General features: G+C 48.5%; 1 protein-coding gene across 2 annotated transcripts in view; it reads left to right on the top strand.

Annotated features, from left to right (window-relative positions):
• MOCOS (molybdenum cofactor sulfurase) overlaps positions 1–25,561 on the top strand; it is an 81,242-nt gene that overhangs the window by 20,507 nt on the left and 35,174 nt on the right. For both annotated transcript variants that reach the window (XM_077302892.1, XM_077302893.1), the window contains exons 5-6: positions 8,245–8,321; positions 24,448–24,647. In XM_077302892.1, coding sequence (XP_077159007.1) covers positions 8,245–8,321; positions 24,448–24,647 — 277 coding nt within the window. The remainder of the gene's footprint in view (positions 1–8,244; positions 8,322–24,447; positions 24,648–25,561) is intronic.

Here is a 25,561-nt window from a genome sequence, read left to right as displayed (position 1 = left end):
GTACCTTGGGGGGGGGGGGGCAGCTGGAAAATGGGTGGGAGGTTGCTCCTGCCCACTCCGGAGGGGCCCCAGATCTTAACTGCTCTGGCCTCACCCGAAGACCTGGCGGAAGAGCTCCGTCTTGCAGGATCTGTGGAACTGAGAAGGTTCTTACGGGGCCCTCTGCTCTCCCGGGAGCTCTTTCAACAGGAGTTCTTTTATCAGGTCACACAGCCTTTTTCTCCTCTCTTTTAAAGCTGCCACTCCTGTTGTGGGGAGAGGAAAGAGAAGGCGACTGTAAGCCGCTTTGAGCCTCCTTCGGGTAGGGAAAAGCGGCATATAAGAACCAACTCTTCTTCTTCTTCTTCCTTTGGCTGGGGATGTAGCCTTCTGCGTCTGACCGTTTCCCAGCATAGAAGAAGCAACTCTTTGTCCTCTGCATTCAGCCATGTTGTCTTACCGCTTGCTGTGGCTTGAATGCCTTGGCTATGGAAGGAACCCTCTGCCTGGGGCAGCGATGCTCCTCTCCTTGGTACTGGAGTTCTGGCCCTGCTGGTGGACGTCCTGGTGGCTTCTGGGTTTTGGTCCAATGGAACATTGCGCTCTAAAATTGCCAAGGAGTAAGGGGCACCAGAGGGCCCCGTGTGTTGATAACACAGACTGCTACAGCAATAACGAGCATCAAAATCGTGGACGGAATCAGACTTTGTATCACGGATTGTCTGGGGGACGGTTTAGTCCAGCAGGTTTTCTGGGGAGGTAATGGAATCTGTGCTCCAAACGTTTTTTGCTCCTTTAAACATCTCTGACTGTTCCTGCTCCCCCTCCCCTTTTAAGCCAATGCTTTTTATTTAATTTGGATTAGGGCTGACTTGATCACTTGACCCGTTGCTTGACTCCTCCGTTATCTAACTTGTCAAATATTCTGTGGAGCCAAGAGTGCCAGTGTGGGGGGTGGCAGCTTCCCTCATTAAACTTTAATCTTCTTACTGTTCTTTGAGAGGCCGGACAGGAGAACTGCCTTCTCACCAGCCCTGCAGACCCAGGAGGAGGGTGCAGCTACCTCAGGGATCTCAAGGCACGAACAGGGGAAACAAGGGGTCAGCAGTTATTTCATTTGGTGTAGCAGTTAAGAGGGGCAGCTTCTAATCTGGTGAGCCGGGCTTGATTCCTCTACATGCAGCCAACTGGGTGACCTTGGGCTAATCACAGTCCTACCTTAATGGGGTAGTCAAACTGCGGCCCTCCAGATGTCCATGGACTACAATTCCCAGGAGCCCCTGCCAGCATTTGCTGGCAGGGGCTCCTGGGAATTGTAGTCCATGGACATCTGGAGGGCCGCAGTTTGACTACCCCTGAATCAGACCCTTGCTCGGTACATGTCAGTATCATCTACTCAGCTGGCAGCAGCTCTCCAGGGTCCCAGACCGAGCCCCTCAACATCACCTACTCCTTGGTCCTCCCCCCCCCACACCTCCCCCTGTCAAAGATGCTGGGGATTGAACCTGGGGCCACTCGCATGCAACTTGGATGCAGCGGAGTGGTTAGACTGTCCGACTGGGACCAGGGTTCAAAGTCCCGCTTGTGTCATTGCCTGACCTTAGGCCAGTCACCCTCTCTCAGTCTACCTTACAGCGAGCCCCTTGGAGGGAAGGGTGGAACAAAAAGGCAGCCAATAAATGCTGTCTCCCTTGTTATATTTATCTTGACTCTCTATGCATTTGTTCAGGTTTGCCTTGCCATGTTGGTCTGAAGCAACAGGACAAAGTTTGCATCCAGGGGCACCTCTGAGACCAGTGAAGTTTAATTCTGGGGAGAAGGTTTCCAGTGCAGGTCCAGGGGAGAGGAAGGGAAGGGAGAGCCAGCGAGGAACTAAATTCAGCTCTTGGCTCAGCCATGCTGAGGTTCACGCACACAAACAGGCATCTGCTGTGCACCTGGGTTCTATACAGAGAGGGCCATAAACTTCATCAGGCACTCCAAAAAGGACTGTCCCAGCCAGAGACCCAATGGCCCTGCGCAATTACTGTGATGGGAAGGAGGACTGAAGGTTTTGTTCGTTTCTGTCTCACCGGGAAGCGTCCTTGCCCAATCCAGTCTGTCCTCATCTGGTTTAAGCTACTCTGACAACTCATCTATTTCCCCCCATTTTATCCTTTAGCTTTCTCTGCGTGTCTAAATGAGTTAATTACCATATTTCACTAAACAAGGACATAGATTTAAGAGCTTTTTACTGGGTTTTGGCAACTTGTCCCTGCAGTTTTTTTGCCTGAAGCAGCTTTTCTCGGAAATAATCTGCATAGAGTTAGCTTTCAAGACGTTCAGCGGGACATCTTAAGGAGACTTAGTTGTTGAGTAACTGTCACATGGAGGCAGGTCTTAGTACGACTGCTCCAAATTAGATTTCAGGCAGTGCGATAAACAGCTTCATCATACCTCTGACTCAGTTGTCGTTAATTAGAACTGAAACCTGATCTCGGCTGGGGGTTTTCTTCTTAATTATGGCCTATCAGGACAAATATTCATATGTACAGGGGTGACGAACCGAAGCCTGGCAGATCCCAAGAGGCTGGTATTTTACTTACATTTTGCGGAAGATCTGGAAGAGGTTCAGAATTTCGCTTCCTAAAGGATGCTGCGTTGAATGTGAATTATTCTGGATCTGTCTCCAACTGGCAATACCCGGTCAGGGTTGCTAGCCCCCCCCCCCCCGGTTACTGGGGGTGGGGGTTAGGGGGGAGGGTCGCTAGCTTCAGATTGGGAAAGTCTGGAGATTTGGGGGTGGGACATGGGGAGACGGGGACCTCAGTGGGGTACATTTTCCACCCTCCAAGGCATCCGTTTCTGCAGGGAAACTGATCTTTGTATTCTGGAGATGAATTGTAATTACAGGAAATCTCCCAAGTCCTACCTGGAGGTTGGCATCCTTACATTATGAAAGTAAGCAAGACTACACAGGTGGAGTTTACTGATAAAATATTTAATCTGGTGTTGTAACTGGACAATATGATAATAGCATTAGGAAAATTTCACCAACCACCCATTGATCTGCAAATTAATTCCAAGAAGCTTGTGGGTCTTCAAAAACTTTACAAGGTTTGGGGTCCACTAGAGATTGCATTCCCAGGATCCGCTTGGCAACCAGTGGGAGACCAATAACATGGGGATATGGATAGAGGCCATCAGCAACACAAGAGCAACCTCCCACCCATTTTCCAGCTGCCCCCCCCCCAAGGTACGTGGCTTCACTTCCAGGAAAACTCAGAAGTGACATCACACCTCTCTAGGAATAAGTCTATGGTAAAATTGGGCAGGTAAAACAGTCTATGATAAAACTGGGGGTGGCAGGTTACAGTGAGTAAGCAATAGGGATGTGAGTGTCCTGCATAGTGCAGAGGGTTGGACTAGATGACCCAGGAGGTCCCTTCCAAACGTATGATTCTGTGATTCTATGAAAACTGTTTCCAATTATGTCTACAGGGCAGTGACATCACTTTCAGGGGAAACTTGAAAGTAATGGGCATTCTTTCTAAAAAATGTTGAAAATTCTGTGGTTTTATATGACATGCCTTCATATCATCGTTAGCTGAGTTAGGGCAATGTAAAGGGTGTGGGGGGGGGTATAGGGGACTGTCTTGGAGATTCCCTGCTTACCACCAAACAGAATGAATCCAGAACAGTTAGACAGTTAGGACTCTCTCTTCTCTAAAGTTTGTTTCTCTTCTTTAAAAAAAAACATTTTATTCTTTAAAACAGCCTGGTGCTCTGTCCTCTTTGCATATTTAAATGAAGCCAACAAGGTCATGGGTCCAGTGTGGGCATTCATGCTGCAAAATAAGAGATAGATAGTTTTCGAAAGGGAGAGAGAAGAAGAAATAGAAAATGGCAGTTTCCTACAACACTTAGCATAACTACCTACTGGATAGGCTTACTGAAAGCAACTACCTGATCTAAGAGAAGAGAATGCCTGTATGTTAATTCATCTTTGAAAAGCTACCTCTCCTTGTACAAGAGAATCTTTAGATTAAATGGCCAGAGATGTGCTCCTAGAAGTACAGCTGCCTGAAAAATACTGGGGAGAAGTGATTAAGAAGAAGGAGTTGTTATGTTTGTACTCTGCTTTTTACTATCTGAAGGAGTCTCAAAGCACCTATCCCTCCTCTGCCCACAGCAGACACCTGTGAGATCGGTGAAGCTGAGAGAGCTCTAAGAAGTGTGACTGGCCCAAGGTCACCTCGTTGGCTGCATGTGGAGGAGGAGTGGGGAAACCCAGGGTGTTTCCGCACAAAGACCAATGTTGCCAATTGGTTCCACAAAGTGGAAACGCTATTTTAAATAGTGGAATCTCGGCATTACGCATACCTGCATTTGTAGTGGAATCCAGTAGCGTTTCATTTGTTCCCCACAGGTTTCCAGTCTCGCAGGAATTGCTAGAAAGGAAGCGATTTTTTCCGTGCTTTGTCCCGCCCCTGGCCGTCAATCGAACGAGCAGCCAATGGGCGGTTGTTATCATGCTCCGGAAAAGCCCCTTTCCCTTTAAGCACAGGTTTAAAAAAAAAAGCACATTGCAACGAATATGCGTTGATTCGTTGCAACGGAGAGACCCATCTAGCTGGCATGTGAGCTGGCGATCCATTGTTACCATGCTCCCCCGAGTGAAAAAAAAATCCCCCCCCGCACGGGCGCGATTTTCGGCCAAAAATAAAGGGAACTTGCAAACGGGGCTGTGTTGTGCTTGGGGACTTAGGGGAGCTTTAAAGCATTTCTGTGGAGGGACTGTAGCCGGAGAAGCCTCGCTGGGTGAATGAAGCCTCGCTGATTCGTGCTTTCCCCGCTCGCTCCGAGGGAAAAAAAATGGCGATCGCTTCGCCGGAAGTTCAGAAGAGAGAGCCAGGGGGAGGGTCTTTGTTGGAACCACAACAACGAGAACGCACAGGTCTTTTTTGCTAGTGTTGCAGATTGTTTGCAAGAGTGTAGCGCTTTTTGAAGGGTGAATCCACTTTTCCCGATTTCCCTAGAAGCGCTACAACGAATCGCTTTTTGGAGAACTGTTGCAGGAGTGTTGCAGATTGTGTGCGACATCATGCGGAACTGCAAATTAGTAGCGTTTACCATATGTAAGCCTTCTGCTACATGAAACTCGTGCGGAATGGCCCCAAGTTCTCCATAATAGAGGCTGCCTCTCTTAACCACTATGGCAAGAAGAAGAAGAGTTAGTTCTTAAAAGGGTTGGTCCTTTCCTCTCCCCACAACAGACACCCTGTGGGGTGGATGAGGCTGAGAGAGCCCTGAGATTACTGAAGAAAAAGAGCTGATTGTTATATGCCACTTTTCTCTACCCGAAGGAGGCTCAAAGCGGCTTACAGTCGCCTTCATTTTCCTCTCCCCACAACAAACACCCTATGAGGGAGGGGAGGCTGAGAGAGGCCTGAGATTACGGAAGAAGAAGAAGAATTGGTTCTTATATGCCGCTTTTCTCTACCCGGAGGAGGCTCAAAGCGGCTTACAGTCGCCTTCCCATTGCTCTCCCCACAACAGACGCCCTGTGAGGTGGGTGAGGCTGAGAGAGCCCTGAAATTACTGAAAAACAAGAAGAAGAGTTGGTTCTTAGATGCTGCTTTTCTCTACCCAAAGGAGTCTCAAAGTGGCTTCCAATCGGCTTCCCTTTCCTCTCCCCACAACAGGCACCCTGTGAGGTGGATGAGGTTGAGCGAGCCCTGATATTACTGAAGAAGAAGAGTTATAGACTGCTTTTCTCTACCCAAAGGAGTCTCAAAGCGGCTTACAGTCACCTTCCCTTTCCTCTCCTCACCACAGACACCCTGTGAGGTGGGTGAGGCTGAGAGAGCCCTGATATCACTGCTCGGTCAGAATACCTTTATCAGTGCTGTGGGGAGCCCAAGGTCACCCAGCTGGCTGCATGTGGGGGAGTGCAGAATCAAACCCAGCTCGCCAGATTAGATGTCCGCACTCCTAGCCACTACACCAAGCTGGCTCTTTGGTTACCTACCTACCTACCTACCTACAGAACACTGCTGCCTATAGTATGTACAGAACAGGTTACCCACCAGAAGTGCCAGAAAGAACTATGGTATAGACGCAAACCAAAAATGAAACACCTGTAGGCAAGATGGACATAAGAACTGAGCCAAGCATTATTGTAGGATATGCGGTAGGACATAAAGGATCCAGTATCCTTAATTTGAGAAATGAAATTATAAAGATCTGTAGCACAGTCTACATTGATGAAAAGGAAAAACCTACAAATACAGAAAAGTTCAAAGTAAAGAATCCACAAGGTTGGAAGAAAACAGAGTACAGCAGTCAGAAGCAGGGTGTCTTTAATGTATTAATGCAAAAACCACATCGATTTGGAGATTATTATAATTTTATTATTGATGGGAATTCCCATGGGTGCCGCCTAGGCCCAGGTTTGCCGCCCCCCTGAGAATAGCTAGGCTTTTCGTTGTTTTCAATTCTGATGTTCAAAGCTTGGTAGTCTGCTTCCTTCTCATTCCCACTTGTAGTTTATATGTCCTTTTTTTGTGATTCTTTTTCAGAATGATTTTGTGTATGCCGAGTCCCCAATTTGAACAACAAGTATATTCTATTTTGTCCTTAGGTTATTATGCAAATTTTCAACCAAAGTGTTTCATTGAAAATTGCTGCTCCTTGGCTTGCTTTGATGATACCCTAATTATTACCATGGATATGGAACCCTCGAGTGTTCCGGGCCAGGGGTTGTCAGGGGCGACCGTAGAATCTTCTTTGAATTGTGGCCGAGTAGAAGGGGATCGCGGTGTCCGTTGGCTACAGAGGCTGTTGAGTGCACATCTGCCCAGGGGTGCTGGGAAGGCACCAGTGTGACTCTGCTCTAGGAACTCCTCATTTCAGGCTATGAGGAATGGCGGTTAGCTTGGATGGCAAAGAAAGCCAGTGTGGTGTTCCTGGCCAACGCGTTTTACTAGGACTGGGGAGACCCAAGTTCGGAATCTCCCTCTGACCAAAAGCTCCCTCGGTGGCCTTGGGCCAGTCCCTCATTCTCAGGGCTGTTGTGAGAAATGTGGCGAAGGAGCCAAGAATGTCACTTAGCATGGCAAGGATAAAAATCTAAGAAGCACATGGGGGCGGTAGGAAGCACCGTCAGGTCACAGCCAGCTTGTGGTGACCCTGCAGGGCTTTGGGGCAAAAGATATTCTTTGCCATTATCCACCTCCGAGCAGTGAGTGACTCTGGACGTCCTTAGAGGACTCCATCTGAGCACCAGCCAGGGCCAATCCTTGAATCCTAGAGTTGGAAGGGACCTTCTGGGTCATCTAGTCCAACCGTCCCCATCCCCCCCACACTATGCAGGACACTCACCACTCTCTCACTCCTCCGCTGTCACCTGCCACCCCCTTGAACCTTCACAGAATCAGCCTCTCCTGCTTCGTTTTCAAGATCTGACAAGAGCAGGCTAGCCTGGGCCCTCCAGGGAAAGGTAAAAAATGCAAACTTTTTGCTGTTTAGAAAATTGGAGCCTATTTTGTATACTTATTTATTTTTTACATTTATTGACCGTTGCTCTTGGGCCAGCCAGTTAAGGGCATTTAAAATGAAATGAAATGTGATCCTGCCTTGAGCAGGGGGTGGACTAGGTGGCCTGGATGGCCCCTTCCCACTCTGGGATTCTATTCTAATTTTCCAATCTCTTCCCCCCCCCCCCCACACACACACACACAAATCCTGACTCCACAGGCCCATATTGACCCAGTGCTTCACACTAGGTTCTTGGAGGAGGGCCCAGTAGGATCTCCCCACCCAAGGCCCTTGCCGAAATCATGCCTCCCCCCCACTGCAGCCAGTGAACTGTGGGCAAGGGCTGCAGGTGCCACCTTGGCAGCCGGGAGAAAATGTGTGCACAAGTGCAGGTAATGTTAGTGACACGTCTCGGTGGCTTAGCTACTTATTTGGTTATTCCATGTTCAGAGCTTACCCATATGAGTGTTTTGGACAAGCTAGGTTCTCTCGACTCTCAGCTCCGAAATCTGAAAACAATGCCGGCTTACCTGGCGAGGTGAAGGTGACCATGCCTTGAGGGTCCCTTGCGGGGGTCCCTTAAGGGGGTCAGCATGTACTTTGCCTTGCACGGCTGCGGTCAGCAGGGTGTCAAAATAATGTGTCAGGCACTTGGAAAGGACAATCTTATTAAATACGTTTGTTATTTTTGAAATTAATGTGTGTAAGAAGTTGTTGTCAGCATTATTTTCCCCCCTTTTTGTTTAGGTTTGAGGATGGAACGGTTTCTTTCCTTGATATCATTGCATTAAAGCATGGATTTGACACCTTGGAAAGGCTTACAGGTCAGTCTCCCCTTTTCCATGTGCTCATATTCAGTCCACAGTTAATCAGAGTTTTCTTTGGAAAAGGCCACAGACTTCAGCCTCCAAGCGGCCGTTTTCCCTGTCCCCTGGAGGGGTAACAACAGGAGATTTCTGGGTCCAACTTGAAGCTGGCAACGCTAGTGAAGGTCCTGGGCGAATGGATGCCCAGATTGTTTCAGGCAATTCTTCTGCCTCTCCTATTAACCAACAGTAGTTTAGGCAGCCCTAAGGGACAGGCTTCTCCTCTGTGTGAAGTGAGGTCTGTGGCCGGCAGCAGACAGGGCAGGGGAAAGGCAGGGGAGGCCACCGGGCGGGGAGGCAGCGCCAGCTTTGTCTTTTGCACAACATGGATAAAATGGAAACACCAAACGGTAACATTTTCTAACGGAACCTATTTTTCCAGTCTTCTAATATTGAGATGCAGGATTGTTTCATTTGCAAAAAATCTAGAGTTTCTCAGCTGTTTTGAGCTTTTCTGCAGTGAGGAAATGTTATGCTAATTCTGACGGGAGCATATTAAAGCAAAAGAAAATTTGCATATTTTGTAAAATGCTACTTGTTCAGCAACTCCAGATTAAAAGGCACTAATCATAAACACTGGATACGGTTAAATCCTTTTGAAGTCACCCCGAGGAGGTTAAGTCGGATGCTTTTCTCTGCCTCTTGCACGTGAAATAGCAATAAAGTCTGTTTGACTCCTTCTCTTAATGATGCCGTGTATAACAATCTATTGCTGTTCCATTTGAAGGGTGCAGTTTCTGATCCTTGCCCTGCGACGGGGGAAGTTATTTCTGTTGCAAGCAGAGGTCAGCTAGGAGCAAACATAGATTTTCTGGCCCGTTTCTGTATTTGTAGCAAGCTGGACTGGTGCATGTGAAAGAATGTAAAAGAAAACGTAGCTGTCCTGAGACTGTTATTCGTTAAATGCACATTCTCTTGGGTGTTTGTCTACCCTACCTAACGATATTATGCACAAATGTTCTTGGGGAAAGCTTTGTTTATCAGACCTTGAGCCCCACAGAAGAAAGGGTGTTCTTTTCGGGGGAGGGGTGTTGATAACTGAGTTTAATTGAGCACAGTGGTATTTGCATGTGATTAAATGGATTGTTAAAGTCGGGAAATGCTTTAAATGTGTAGCAGGGGACTTCCACTGTCTCGTTTCCAGTCTGTTTTCACAGATTATAGCCAGGAGTCCACAGTTTATGTAATTTAAGCAGCAATTCTGGGGTTGATCTCAAAGCAAGAAAAGAGCGTTTAAATAGTCAAGGCCTTGCTCCTCCTCTTATCCTAGGGGGAATAATATGATGTGAATATTTCCACAGTCAGTATTTCAAGTGATTATATTTGGGCCCAAACCATTCAGGAAGGAGAATGTTATTAAGGCTAGAGTAAGGTGGCCAGAGGGGCCTTTGGCAGGACAGTCCCACATTTGGGGGCATTTTCCCCATGTCCCGCGACAGCCCAGCAGGCGGGCAAGGCTCAGGAGGCCCCCTGCGCAGGCACCCGGGCTCCGGGGCGGGGCTTCCGTGGCGCCGCCATTCTCGCCAGAGCCCGCCACTTGGGTGCCGCCTGCTTGCGCCTTCCTTTCCTGCCTCCATCGATCCGTCCGCTGGGCTCTTCCCGGGCTGCCACCGCCCTTCTTGAGGCCAGTCGGGGAGGGAGGGGGGGTCTGCTGCTGCCGCCGCCCTTCTTGAGGCCAGTCGGGGAGGGAGGGGGGGTCTGCTGCTGCCGCCGCCCTTCTTGAGGCCAGTCAGGGAGGGAGCCGGGGGGGGGGGCTGCCGCCACCGCCGTGGCAGTGGCGGCTCGTCCCACCTTAGGCTCCCTTAATTCTGGTCACTTTAGGCTAGCTGGAGGGGCAGCTGGAGGGGCAGTTCTGGGTTCAGATCCCCACTCAGTCATGAAACACAGACTTCATGTCCAAACAAGCTTATTGGGGAACAATAATATCCACTGGCCCTTTCCTATTTGTGACCACAGCATGTGGTGAAAGGGGGTGGAACCACACATACACACATAACCCGGCGCCAAACTCTTTTCTTGTCCTCAAATTGCTCCTTGGAACTGCATTTGACTCCCTTGTAAGCATCATGTTACACTTTGGTAAGGTGTCAGTAGAAAGTAACTAGAATCATAGAATCATAGAGCTGGAAGGGGCCATATAGGCCATCTAGTCCAACCCCCTGCTCAACGCAGGATCAGCCCAACGCAGGATCAGTTACTAGTCCTGGAACTTCCTCAGCTTCATCGCATGGTTTTTAGCCTGGTATAGATGACTGTTGGGTGGCTGGCAGGGGGTGAGCACTTTGGTGCTGTTCGGCCACCTTGGCAATCACTGAAGCTCGAAGTGGCCACTGCCCCTCCTTTCCGTGGCTCTGACCACCTTAGGCTGGTCAGATGGACATTTGAGAAGCTAAGCAGGGTTGGCCCTGGTTGGTGCTTGGAGGGAAGATTGTCAGGGAAGTCCAGGGCTGCCATGTAGAGGCCGGTAGGGGTGGAACATCCCCGCCTCCAGGCGATTGTGGGGCTGTTGTGAAACTTGAACGGAGGTGTCAAGGGCCATGCATCATGTCACAGGTTCCTGGGAGCAAGGACAGAATGAAATGCAACCCAGAGAAATAAGAAGTCTCATAGTAGGAAGCTAAGAATTCATAATATATAATTGTATCTAAAACAGTGGATTTGGCTATCCAAAATGCCTGGATGAAATCATTTTCCATTTTTCCATTTCACTAAAAAGAATGTAGAGTGGGTAAGATACGTAAACCTTACCACATATCCCTCCCCTAAAAAAAAACCCCTTGTTAACACCAATATAAAATTCGTTCTAGCTTTTTTGACAAGCGGTGTTAATTAGAGAATGAGAACTAACAGTTTGCACTTCTGTCTTATACTGCCAGTGGGTCATTCTGTATGACTTTTTTCAACTCCGGTCACCTCTTAGGTTTCCCCGAGGGATTTGTGAGAGTACTCCATTGATCAGTAACCCAGGAAAATCTTTAGATTGGGGAAAAAATATTTTTAAAAAGCACAAAATGTACTTTGAGGTGCATGCTCAGCTGACATTTGTCTCTTCTTGATTTTTAAGAAGCCAGTCCATAATTTACCACGAGAGGAATTAAGCCTCAGTTGAGAGAAGAAGCCTCAGTATTCCGCTGCTGTTTGGTTCGATAAGAGCAGGGGTAGTCAAACTGCGGCCCTCCAGATGTCCGTGGACTACAATTCCCAGGAGCCCCTGCCAGCATTCGCTGGCAGGGGCTCCTGGGAATTGTAGTCCACGGACATCTTGAGGGGCGCAGTTTGACTACCCCTGGATAGGAGCAACAACATTTAAACGTATTTGCGAGGGGCAAGCTGCCATTCCTGGCTAATGTGCCAGATGCTCAAAGATCAATGCGGTGATCAGCAGTGGGTGAATGCATTCCATTGAACTTCACGTCTGTTAAACAGCTTGAACACCTGAGTATCTTTTGGGCTGAAGTTCACAGGGATGTTTGGTGTGTTGCATTTGAAAGGCTAAACAAATTAGGATTAACTCGGGGCCCCGTCCTTCCCATTCTTCAAACAGACCAATTAAATTACGAAGCCGTCTGAACTGTCTTTCTGGCGGTTCTCATTCTTCTTTATGAGTGTTCAGAACTGAATTACAGCCAGAACAGATGAAGCTATTGCAGAGTGTATTGTGCCAAACTTGAAGGCTTATCTGGCATCATAGTAAATCAACAACAAGCAAACAAGTGTTCAAGGCCCTTTTAGACAAGACAGTGGAATCCCAAGCAGTCAAGACAACAGAACGCTGTTTGAGTCCACTGGAACCTTGGAGAGCCGCAAAGTTTAATTCTGGGTGTAAGCTTGTGTGTGCATCTGTAGTAGTGTGCACGCAAACAAAAGCTGGTAACCAGAATTAAACTGGTTGGCCTTAAAGGTGCCCCTGGACTCACCCTTCGTTCTGCTGCTTCAGACCAAGACGGCCACCTGCCAGAGTCGAGACAGTGAAATTCTTAGATGAACAGCTCTTAGGACGAGCAGTCAGCGAGCCCTTCCCCCCTTTAAATGACTCATACAAGGGACCCAACATGTGTCTATCGGCAGCATGGCACAGGCCATTCTGACACCCAAGAGTGTTTTTAGAAAGTGGGCGGGGCCAGGTAGGACTTTTCTCACTGGAGAAAAGCTGTGTAGATTTTGAAAAATAGTGCTTTGGTAGCAGCTGTCACCACAGCTCAAAGTTCTTCACTGCAGCAGCCATGTTGTGAATGGTTCCACTTCCTGCAGCAGCCATGTTGTGAATGGTTCCACTTCCTGCAGCAGCCATGTTGTGAATGGATCCACTTCCTGCAGCAGCCATGTTGTGAATGGTTCCACTTCCTGCAGTGGCCATTTTGTGATTGGTTCCACTTCCTGCAGCAGACATTTTGTGATTGGTTCCATTTCTTGCAGCAGCCATTTTGTGAATGGTTCTACTTCCTGCAGCAGCCATGTTGTGAATGGACCCACTTCCTGCAGCAGCCATGTTGTGAATGGTTCCACTTCCTGCAGTGGCCATGTTGTGAATGGTTCCACTTCCTGCAGTGGCCATTTTGTGAATGGTTCCACTTCCTGCAGCAGACATTTTGTGATTGGTTCCACTTCCTGCAGCAGCCATTTTGTGAATGATTCTACTTCCTGCAGTGGCCATTTTGTGGCTGTGCCCACCACATGGTGTCAGATATGCAAAAGTGCTGCAAGGCTTAAAAGGGCCCTTGGCCCCCGAATGGATCCCAGGTGGATCCTCTCCTCATCTCTATCTTGGTCTTGGACTTTAGTTTCAGTTTCAAGGCAAGAGACATCTGCCGCTACCTGACTGCGCAGTGACAGTGGACTTCCTTGGTGGTCTCCTATCCAACTGTAACCTTAGTGGCAGACCCTGTTTAGTTTCCAGGCTTTGGCAAAATCAGGCTAGGCCGTGTTTTTCTGCCACTCAGAACATGCCACTTGTCATGTATATACAGTGCTCTAAAACTCACATCTCTCCAGGAACACCAACTAATAACCATTCAAATTTCACCTCTCCTTCCTGTCTCTAGTAAGCCTCTTTGTGCTTCCTCACGAAAGGTGCCCAGATCTAGATGGCCCAGGCTAGTTTGATCTAGTCAGATCTTGGAAGCTCAGCAGAGTCAGCCCTGGTTAGAACTTGGGGTGGCTGGTTAGTCGGCTGGGGTTGCTATGCAGAGGAAGACGGTGGAAAAACCACCTCTGTGCATCGTTGGCCTCGCATGCCTAAAGAGGTGGGACTGCATGGAGTTGCCAGGTGTTGGTTGCAGCTCGACAGCATACTTTACCTTTAATGGCACATTGCCTCTCATTTTAGGAGCCCCTAATCCAGGGGTAGTCAAACTGCGGCCCTCCAGATGTCCATGGACTACAATTCCCAGGAGCCCCCTGCCAGCATTCGCTGGCAGGGGGCTCCTGGGAATTGTAGTCCATGGACATCTGGAGGGCCGCAGTTTGACTACCCCTGCCCTAATCCTTTCTTGCCCCATCTCATCTCAGGGTCGGCCATGGTTAGTACTTGGAAGGGAGGCCACTAAGGGAGAGAAGTGAAGAAGAAGTGCTGGTTTCTTTATATCGTGCTTTTCCCTCCCCAAAGGAGTCCCAGAGACACCTACAAACACTTTCCCCTTCCTCTTCCATCACAGCCCCCGTGTGAGGTAGGTGGGGCTGAGAGAGCCCTGAGAGAACTGTGCCTAGTCCAAGGTCACCCAGCTGGCTGCATGGAGAGGAAGAGAGAGGGATCAGGCCTGGTTCTAGAGTTCGCCACTCTTAATCACTGAACTGTGCTGGCTCTCCAGGAAGTCCAGGGCTGCTGTGCAGAGGCACATCAAAACACCTCTGAACAGCTCTTGCCGTGGAAACCAGATGGGGTCTCTCAAAGTCCACGGTGACCTGATCATATTTTCCACCCACAACAATTCTTTCTTGCGTTTCCCCCTCTCTGCCTTCCCCCATCGTTGGCACTAGGCTTGCGCACTTTGGCGAGCTCCAAAGCCCAAGGCAGCCAGCGCCATGGCACAGAGGGGAGGGGCAGTGGTGCCCGCGTGTGGCGCATCTCCTCTGCACCACAGTGCTGGCCGCCTCGGGCTTCAGTGCTTGCCAAAGCAGCCCAAGTGTGCTGAAGGGCACAACCCTAGTTGGCACTCTTACCCCCCCCCTCATGTGTATGTCAGTGTGTGTGTGTGTGTAGGAAATCTCTCTGTATTATGTTTGTTCCTTTGTAACAATTTAAAATCTGAATATAACTTCAGTAATAAAATTGTGCCGTCAAAGGAATGTGATTCTTTGCTGTGCTAAGTGCAGAACTCTGTGTTCTTGTTGGCTTTTCAATTTCATATCCCAATTTTGAAGGGAGACAAGGAAAGAAGAAGCGTGCCCTTGGGAAGCAAAGTTACAGTCTCATTTCTCTGCAGAAGTTTATAATGTGATTATGAAAATGTGAATAACAATCAAAATAATGTAGCGGTTTATTCCCTGTAGGTACTTAAAAATATCAGTCAACTGTTTTCTTACAGGAGCATCCAATTATTCATGCCCACTAGTTTACCGCATTCAAATATAATGCATTTATGTGACTTAAACATCAAACATCGGGTGATAAATAGATGGATTAAAATGCTGATTGGGGGACTGCGAGCAACAGCAGCAAAATTAAGTGGAGCTAACAAAAAATGGAAAGTGATATTAAGTGTTGAGGGGAATGTGTAAAAGGATTGCATGACTACAAAATCTTAAATCAAAAAATAAAAAAAACACTTCCTAAATAATCACCATGGCTGTAAAATATATGAAAACAACTATACTTTGGGAGAGCCTGAATAATTCACTTTATCTTGCAGAGTCAATTGGTTCAGGGAAATGGCTTTGCTGCACAGATCCTTCCGTATCTTGAGATTTTTTCCCCAATGCAGGAGTTTTAATTAAATTTTTTTTTACTTTTTCAAAAGTTAAAAAATGGTCAAAAGTTGAAAATTGTGCATTTTAAAAGCATGTGCTTTTCAAAAGTTAAAAACCCCCTCTTGCATCGGGAAAAAACCCTCAAGATCTACAGCCAGACTTGAACTCATAAAGGTATGGCTACAAGGCAAGCTCCTTACTCATAGAGTCACCAGAGTGCTGTTGAAATTAATTGCCTGTGGGCAGGATCCGCAACATTTTCTGCTGTTTTTTTTTTAATTAATGAAATGACGTCCTCCATACGATTCTTTTTTAAACAAGAAAATCCCAGTGTAAAATGTTCCCTTTGCTTAAAAAAAAAAGGCCTGAAAGATGGCAGGTCTGGGGAGCATTCCTCTCCCTTCCTTCCCTTCTCCCCTCTACTGTGAAGGCTGTGCAGACTGGAAGAAGGGAGGGAGAAGTAGCTCATGGTACATACAGCTCGTCTTTACTTCTTCTGATATGAATGCTTATCATATCATTTAAAGGCAGTGGTTCCCAACCCGCGGGCCACGGCCCGCAGCCGGGCTGCGAAGGCCTCAGCGCTGGGCCGCGGCTCCTTCTTCCCTCCCCCCCCGAAGCGAGAAGCTCGCCAGGCCACGAGCAAATCGGCCGCCAAAGCGGCCGATTAGCTCGCGGCCCGGCAAGCTTCTCGCTTCGGGAGGGGAGGGAGGGAAGAGAAGCTTGCCGAGGCGCAAGCTAATCGGCTGCTTTAGTGGCCGATTTGCTCGCGGCCCGGAGGGGCTGGGAGGGAGAGCCGCGGCCGCCGTCATGCGCGTTTGCGCTGGGGCTGCCGCGCGTGCGCGGGCCCCCGGGCCGCCCTCTCCTTCCACTACACCGCAGAGGTCCGCAGCAAGCGAAAGCTTGCAGACCGCTGATTTAAGGGGACTGATAAAGCAGCATAAAAAGAAGGAAGCACTAAAATGGAACTGTTGGAAATTAAAGGGGCTGCTCCTGCTAGAAAGCAGCCAAGCAGTAGAGACCTCTGCACAATGTCCTTGCTGGAGGCATGGCTGGGGAAGAGGCAGGCCAATAGGAACTGGGAAAGAGTGCGGTGGGCCTACATTTCTCCGATGAAGCGGAGAAAATCCACTCTTGGATATGATGGAGAGTATGTCGTTTCACTCCAGAATTGATCCTGAGCAGAACAGATTGGGCTGAAAAAAACCAAGTGGCATCAGAGTGGAGAGCGGGATCCGGGTGCAGATATGGCTTTTGTTTAACTGAACCCAGTGAGTTTTAACAGCCCAGTGCAGATAAGCCCCAGGCCTATAGGCACCAAAAGGGGCCAGGCGCCATGGCGTGAAACCTGTCACAAGTCTTTCAAGTGAAGAGTAGAGGTAGAAAGGTGTTGATTCTGTTATAAATCTGCCAAATGTGAATTCTCTATGCAAGAGCCTCTGCTTTATTTTAAAAGAGCCTGTCAAAAGGGTGTGTGTGTGTGTCAAATCGTATTGAAGCTAAGCAGAGAAAATAAATAATGATGGCTGATAACATTAAGTAACCCCCCCCCCCACACACACACACACACACAATAATAATGTTCTGGCCCCAGGCCTGCTTCCCTCACAGAACTCTCCGGCACTGCCAAGCAAATTAGCACTTTTTACGGCGAGTTCCCCTGTTGTGCATCTGCGTGCGTTCAAAACGTGACACATATCGGGTGTCTTGTGCAGTTTGGGCTTTGAGAACCTTGTTACTACTGGGTACAGAAGGTGCAGAAAGAGAAATCAGCATCTTTCTTTCATGCTGTTCAGTTTCTTTAAATGAAAGCATTTCTCATGAGCTTAAAGGGCTCCGTTCATTTTGCATGGAAAGCTTCTTTCAGAGTATTAAGAGCATCTTCATTTCAAAGATTAGAACGGTGAAAGAAGAGTGGCAGTTGGAAGGGGGGGGGCAAGTCCTCTTACTGTAACTAGCAGAAATCGAGGGAGAAGTATTTGTAGAGACTCATATTTTCCACCGGCCCTCAAAATCTTGTGGGCCTCAGGCAGGGATTCTTAGAATCACAGAGTTGGATGGTACCTCATGGGTCATCTAGTCCAACCCCCTGCACTATGCAGGACACTCACATCCCAATCGCTCATCTACGGTAACCTGCCACCCCCTTAAGCCTTCACAGAATCAGCCTCTCCATCAGATGGCTATCTAGCCTCTGTTTAAAAATTTCCCAAGATGGAGAACCCACCACCTCCCGAGGAAGCCTGTTCCACTGAGAAACCGCTCTGACTGTCAGGAACTTCTTCCGGATGTTTAGACAGAATTTCTTTTGAATTAATTTCATCGCATTGGTTCTGCTCTGTCCCTCGGGGGCAAGAGAGAACAACTCTGCTCCATCCTCTATATGGCTGACGGGTCAATAATTACCCGGATCCTCCTTTTTCCCTTTCTTGAAGATGGGGACAACATTTGCCCGCCTCCAATCGTCTGGCACCTCACCTGTTCTCCAAGAAGTGTCAAAAATAGTGGACAGAGGTTCAGAGATGACATCTGCAAGTTCTTTTAGTATCCTTGGATGCAGTTCATCTGGCCCAGAAGACTTTGTTTCATTTAAAGAAAGTAGGTGTTGTACTTAAATAGTCACCGGTACATATGCCTTCTCATACTGTTTTCCCAGCACTTTTCCGTTAACCACATTAAATATGTAACCCATTTGCGCCATAGTTTGAGACTTGGAGATGCGAATTGTCTCCTCTTGAACCTACTGTCTCGGTGCTTGCTGACGGCAATTGCAGGCAAACTGTCCAGATGTGGAGTAATTTGTACACGTGGATTTATGCGCTGCCTTGGGAGAACTGAAGGGTTCTGCTTTGCCCCATCCCCGTGCAATGTTTAAAGCATCTTTTAAAGCAATCTTCCGTAGTCTCTGCATCAGCTTTCAAGAGAGGGTTGCAAAACCTCTGAAAATAGTTTCCCAACCAGCCCTCCTTCCCTAATAGTTGTTTGTGTCCTTTCTGTGGCTCTCTTGGAACGCAAACTGTGATCTTGAAACAGTGTCATGCATTCGCTGCGTATCCATGTTGACCAAGTAAAAGGTATCCCGATGGTTGCTAGAGTGAGTTTCTTAGCATCGTAGCGGGATTTAGAAACACTGACGGAGGAGGAGGAGGAGAGGGCGGTCAAAGGCTGGGAGGTCACTTCCGCAGGCCAAGGCGGTGTATCCCAGAATGCCACTTGCTGGAGGGCAGCTGTGCCTCTTGGGTGGCGTCTGTTGGTTTAGCCATTCCTTCTTTCTTTAGTCCTTCTCCGTATCGTGTAGTCGGGAATTTTTCTTATTAGTTATTGAATAATCGCTGCTGGAATAGTTGCTTACAGTTGAGTTTTCTATTTTTTCCTTTCCAAGTTTGGGTTGGTTTGCCACTGGAAAAGGATTATGTCAGAGAAACCCCCAAACATTAATCCTGCTGCACTTTGCTTCTTCCTGCTTAATGCGGTTTCTGTGCCTGTTTCTGTGGGGGTGCTTGAGGGGAAGAAGAGCAACACAGGAGGATTCAAATCCGGAATCTTTCGGAATGTTTATGGGTCCAGTGGACCTGAGAAGAAAAATACCAATAAAGAAAGCTTGCCTGACCTGGGTTGAAACGACACACTGCAGAGAAGACGGCCCCAAGATCCTCAGATTGTCAGCTCCCTCCACTCCCGAAGTCCCAGCAGAGGCGGCGCAGAACTCTCAAGGCCCCGGCGGATCTTCAGTACAGCCGGATATGCCCAGATCAAAGCTGAGGAAGAATCGGCTTTATTTGGGCTCACACATTTCGGTAGACGATCAGATTCCCTGGTCTGTATTTGGCTTAAATAATACCTTCAAAATATAGGCAAGGGATTAGGGGGGGGATTGGCCCAGTTTATGCCGAATGCACACCCCTAATTCCATCACAATTTAAAAATTCAGCAATCAAGAAAAATTTGGGGTCATCATATTCCCCCTCCCCCTCCCCCTTCTCTTTCTCGATCCTTAAAGAGCTTCCCTCTCATTCATTGGTGCTCTGGCACCCATCAGGCTGAGGGGCTGCGGTGTCAGGCTTCTGGCCGATTGGCCGGAGTTTCTTCTGACCATTTCCCTAACGTCTGAGATGGCGACATGAATCCTGGTGCAATCCCATCCATTCGTGAAAAAACAGAGATAAAAACAGGTCTGTCAAAAGTAACAGAAACAAATTTTATTGTCTCCCACCTCTACTTTCAACGAGAACTGCTATTTTGGATTTTTAGAACACATCTTTTGTTTTGTCAATTTGCCTCATTTTTTTTGCAAAAAATGTCAAGGACTCTTTGAAGTGAATTGCATAAGAGGCTTAATCAAACTGAGCTGAAATCCTGAACCTTGTGCTTTTTTATCTACGTCACTCAATGAATAACGAGTTGAATTTGGGAAGAGGAAGAAGAGTCTTCCTACGCATCCATACTTATTATCAGATGAGTGAGTTGGTCAAGAAATAGATCTGAATCATAAGCTAGCCAGGGAAAGGGTTGTTGTATAAACGAGGTGCGAATATCTCTTTCTCATTTACTGTGTCAAGAGGCAGTGTGGGTTATAGTCTTCACTCCCCCAGGTTCCCACAAGCGGGTCCAGAGCTGGCAGCTTCCCTTTGGATATCTTCCCTTGCCTCTCGTGACGGTGACACTAATCTGGCGTCTGCTTCCTGGATATTGCCCAGGGTGACCCAAAGTACTTTGAAAGCAAGGGGGGGCATCATCTGGGCATGGAATTGGGGGTTGGACTAGATGACCCTGGAGGTACCTTCCAACTCTTTGAATCTAAGATTCTATGATTTGATCTTACAGGTGTAGAAGGATGGAAGAAATTATTTTAAGAAATAGGATTTAATTTGTTTGGGAACTATGGGAACAGGTAGCATCTTTTGGACATAGATGATCTGGGGGCACATAGTAGGCAGGTAGAGCCTCTTGTGGCACAGGGTGCTAAGGCAGCAGACATGCAGTCTGAAAGCTCTGCCCATGGGGCTGGGAGTTTGATCCCAGCAGCCGGATCAAGGTTGACTCAGCCTTCCATCCTTCCGAGGTCGGTAAAATGAGTACCCAGCTTGCTGGGGGGTAAAATGGTCATGACTGGGGAAGGCACTGGCAAACCACTCCGTATTGAGTCTGCCATGAAAACGCTAGAGGGCGTCACCCGAAGGGTCAGACATGACTCGGTGCTTGCACAGGGGATACCTTTACCTTTAGTGGGCAGGTAAGACAAAGATGTCTAATCAGTTGGGTTGTCAGAAATTCCTGGATGTTTTTAGGGCAGAGCCCAGGGACAATGGAGTGGAGGGAGGGGAGGGGCTTCAACCAGGTAAAAGCCACAGAGGACAACTTCCAGAGCAGCCATTTCCTCCAGGGAAACCCCAATCCTACATACTGGAAATCAGTTTTTTGGGGGGGGGGATGTTGAAAGCAGGGCAAAATCTGGTAAGCAAGCCTCAAGTTTGAAATCAACCCCCCCCCCCCAAATCTGCTATGAACAGTGTACATTTTAGTGAATCTGGCTGGAGTTGTGTACTTTGACTTGATAAGTGAAGGGAGAATCCCACGCAGAATAACAGCACTGTTAGTTTGATGAATTAATGTTGGTTTCTTTTTCAAGTCTGAACTGCACAAAACGGTCAGGTTTCTGCGCTTCCTTGTACAGCTTCCTGCAAAAAAGAAAAGAAAAAAGAGAGAGCTTCAAGTGGAAACCTGAATGGTCCGTCAAGGAATGCTGATGGGCCCCTATCCTCAGGAGAAGAGCCTTGCAGGGCATCTGTCGCTAGCCTCCTTGGCCCTAAGGAAGACAGGGCAAGCGAGCTGTTCAGGGAAAGACGGAGGGAAATCTCCAAAGCCCCCTTCTGTTCATTAAGATAAACATTTGCAAATGGTTCCTATTTGGTCTCGGTGCCCCAGCTTGAATAAATGGATTAAGGATCTGCTTTCCCGAGCAACAGGGCTGTGCAGCTGGGAGAGAGAAGCTATCAAGGAATTCGATACCCAATTAGGGGTGCGTCTCTACGGCACACGTGCAGTCAGAGAAGAGGGCGGCCTTCACCCCACAGCCAGCCCCCTTGGAAGAACGGCTTTGGCGAAGGTTACTGTGGAGGCGGTGCAGTGCCTACAGCTCTTCTGGGAAGGTGTCTAAAAGGGGTAGTCAAACTGCGGCCCTCCAGATGTCCATGGAATACAATTCCCAGAAGCCCCTGCCAGCATTCGCTGGCAGGGGCTCCTGGGAATTGTAGTCCATGGACATCTGGAGGGCCGCAGTTTGACTACCCCTGGTCTAAATGCTGGGCACAGAACCAGCCAGGTTAACAAGGTGGCTTTGGCCCCCAGAACAGCCATTTCCCCCAAATGAAGGGAAACTCCAAGAGTACTTCAGGACTAGGGTTGGGCGTTTTGGCCGCTTCGGCGATCATGGAAGCCCGAGGCGGCCAGCACCGGCACGGCCAAGCCTGTTCAGGACCGGTCTAGAGGTTGGCGCCGTGATACTCTGCCCTGCGGCCTGCCTTGGTTCCAAGTCACGGGGGCAGAGCACTTGACTCTGTGCCTTGGTGGGGAAGGTTTTTCCACAGGAAAGAGCCTACTCAGCTCTTGAGGAGGCGGCCACGGCATGAAACGGTCCATCCCAGCTGTTCAGTACTATTTCCTTAACAAGTTGAACCCCAGACTTGTGCGGCCCTTGGCTGGATCCGGCCCCTGTGCAAACACAATCCCTGGGTGCATTGCTGATCGGTGACCTTGCGACCCGACCCACTTACAATCCTGCACCAAGCTGGTGAACTCCACGACAGGGCTGACCTCCTATACAGGTGGCTCTCTTAACCCAAACCTCCTTGGGAAACAGGCTCGGCTTTAAGAGAAGAGCTATGTGGAGAAACTGCCCTTGCTCTCAGCCCCGTGGCTGGCATGCCAGGATGTAAACATGGGGCGTGGAGCCTCTGGGGCTGGAATCCAGAAGTGTCCTCCCCTCCTCCAGCACTGGCTGAAGCAGCCAGGAGGAAGCTGGCACTGAAAGGGGGCTGCCAGGGGCTGATGGAGCCTGAGAAAAGGAGGTGGGCCCTGTGAGGCGGAGAAGCTGCGGTCTGGCTTGGCTGTGGGCCTGGGGGCCAGCGGAAGAGGCCATAACATGGGTGAGAAGGGCAGAACTCCTCCCCCCCTCCCCATAGTTGTCTTCCTGTCTGGTGGCACTGATCTTGACCTTGTTCTTTCTCCACTGACTTATACTGGGTGCCTCTTAAATGCCCTGAATGCAGGGGATCTGTCATCAACCAGGGTGGAAAGAATTTGGGCAGGCTTTCTGAGAAGGCCCCTAAGATCTAGGTCCAGCCCCAGAGCACTGCATATCAATTGTTGCTGTTTTTCCTCCTCATATTGGGGAAGTGGACATTGTCTATGTTTATTTCACTTTTGCATTTCAGTTCCATTTTTGCTTTCTGATTATGTCCCAGCAAAAGACTTTGCAGCATGGCTGCACTTAAAGGAATAACCCGCCCATTTCTGAGACAGATGACCCCTGCCTCTGCAAAGCAGACAATCAAATCATGCCTACATGGTGCAACATTTACTCCGCGGCCCCCCAGAAGCCATCTGTCTTGCCTCAGTGCCTGGGGGACAGCACTGCTCAGGTCTACAGCTCAGCCTGTCCTTTCGACCTTGGCACAAATCTCAGCGTTGCTTTCTGCTTTGGTCCCCCGGAGGCCAGCGCTGGTGTCAGCTGTCCCTCTCCCTCATGGAGCCAGCATGCAGTCTGCCTCCATTAGTCATCTGCGCCTCTCTAATTTCCACTGAATGGTACAGATATCTGAGTAACTTGGAGCCAAACCGACTAACAAAAGATCGGACGAGGAGGAGAAAGTATCTTGATTCCAAGCCATGTCACAATCCTGAAGAAAGACCACAAGGGCAGTCTGGATCTTCCCATCACCTGCCTTGGATGCCGAGCTTTGTGCTTCTTGGCTGTTCTGCATTGCCAGAATGACCTTTCACCAACGTGCTGCGTATGATGTTGGGCCCCTGAGCAAGAGCAGCCTCTCTCCTCACAGAGGTTCAGCCAGGGGATCTTTCGGACCATCAGAACTGTGATGAGCTGGCTCATCAGCCACTCCCAGGACATTCCCAGGGTTCATTCCACCGAGATGATGGCTGTGCTCCCTGCTTTCAGCAGAAGATGCCTCTTGCTGAGTTCTGTGGAGCAGCCACTTCCATGCAGACTCACCTTCCATCAGAACCAGAACAGGGGTATGCTTTGGCGGAGCTGTCTTCCTCTTCTTTTTGCTCTGAAGCACCTGTTCCCACCTTCTCTTCTTCAAATGGTCATCTGTGCATTCAGATGACTGCCCTACCTTTCATACCACAGGTACCTTTAACTTGTTGCAATGTACTATTCTTTTTGGAGGTGAATTACTTGGTGTAATCTCTGAGCCTTGGGACTTGTGCATCCCCTCCTTTCTTCTGCTCTGATGCTGTCTTCGGGCCACCTTCTCTCTCAAGCTCTCCTTTCTCCATGGTGCTACAATGAGAGCCAAACATGCTTCCTACATCTCCCTCCACCCATATGCTTCCATCACAGAGCTCCCCAACCCCTGTCCCCTTTGCCTTCTGTGTTTCCTTCTTCGCCACTCCCCTGCCTTCCAGCTGGAGGAGGCAGGGACAGCTTTGACAATATAAGGAAAGCAGAAAATTAAAGGAGGTCGAAGACAAAGAGGAGTAAGAAGGCAAAGGAAACAGCAGAGATGCCAGGGAAGAGGTTGTGAAAGGCAAGAGACTGTAAAGTCTGGTAAAAAGTGAACAAGAGCAAGGAGGAGGAGAATTCAGGATGCAAAAGATGCAATCACGTAACCTCTCCTTTTTGTTTTTGTTTACAAATGTAGAAATGCTCAACACGAAGCATGTCCTAAGGCCTTGTGACTCTGGGGTCATGCGTAGGGTGCTTGCCACTCCAGAATCCCGTGCTGCCACCTAGGGGCTCCTGCTCAGGAAAAGTTAACAGCCTCTTTTTCTATGAATCCCTCTTTGCTCTTCTCTTTTCCTTCCCAGCAAACAGCTTTTCTGAAAGAGTGGTTTTTTAAAAAGATGAAACATGGTTTGATTTCAGGGAAAGGTGTCCACGTCCTGGTGGCAGAAACCCAGGAACTGATTGTTGGGTTTTCTTTTCCGTTTGCAGGTGGAATGGAGAACATAAAGCAGCACACGTTCGCTTTAGCACACTACACTCACCGAGTCCTCTCCACGCTCAAGTATCCCAACGGGGCACCTGTCGTGCGCATTTACAGTGACACGGACTTCAGCAGCCCAGACACCCAAGGTCCCATAATTAATTTCAATGTATTGGATGAAAATGGAGAAATAGTTGGTTATTCACAGGTATACTTTAATAATCCACTGCTTTGTCTCCGTCGCTTGGCCTTCTCCTGGCTAAATACCATTCTTCGCTTACTCTATTTTCTTTTTGAAGGAAACAGAGGTTTTCTGAAACTTCCACTCCTTTTAGCTGACAGCAAAACCTCTGTTTATTGTCTGAGCCAGGTAGGGTGACCAGATCTCTCCTGGCAATTGGCAGGGGAAGGGGGCGCTTACTGGGAGTGGGAGGGAGGCCCAGCTGACATTGCACTCCTGACATGACCCAGAAGTGTCATAATCACTCAGCACTGTCAGGGTGACACGAGTATTTGGGCAAAAACTCTTAGAGTTCTGGGGGGTGGGAGGGAGAGCCTCCCTGAGCCATAAAGTTTGGCGAAAAGCCCGGGGAAGGTTCAAAGAGGAGAAAAAAGGCGGGTGGGGTGGAGCTCAATAAGCTGCTAACTGAACTCTCCTGATATAACAGACACACACTGCGTCCCAACTCTGATTGCTACTGCACTGTAGATATACTGAGTTATATTCTCAGCCTCATGAGCAAGAAAAAGCCACTGAGGTACTTGTGATCTTCCCTAAGACAGAGTTTTGACTCCTGGAAACATGTGTTTTTTAAGATCACTGAAATTGTGTTACTTAGATTATTGTTGTTGTATATTATGTTAGATATATTAATTCATTCCCTGTTGCATGTAAACCGCCCTGAGCCAAATGGAAGGGCAGTATAGAAATCAAACAAACCAATAAAATGAACACGGCGGACAAACCCCGGGTGCCCTCAGGAGGTCCACCAGAAGCTTTCCCATGGTTGCCCCTCAAAGCTCCCCAAGGTAGCAAACATCAAAGCATGAAAACATGTTAATATTAAAACAATATTTAATTTAAAATACATAATTCAATAAACAAATATTGGATTATGCTGC

The sequence above is a fragment of the Paroedura picta genome, chromosome 11, assembly GCF_049243985.1.
Source record: "Paroedura picta isolate Pp20150507F chromosome 11, Ppicta_v3.0, whole genome shotgun sequence".
NCBI lineage: Eukaryota > Metazoa > Chordata > Lepidosauria > Squamata > Gekkonidae > Paroedura > Paroedura picta.
The sequence above is the reverse complement of the archived record's forward strand: the minus strand, read 5'-3'. Positions and strand labels throughout refer to the sequence as shown.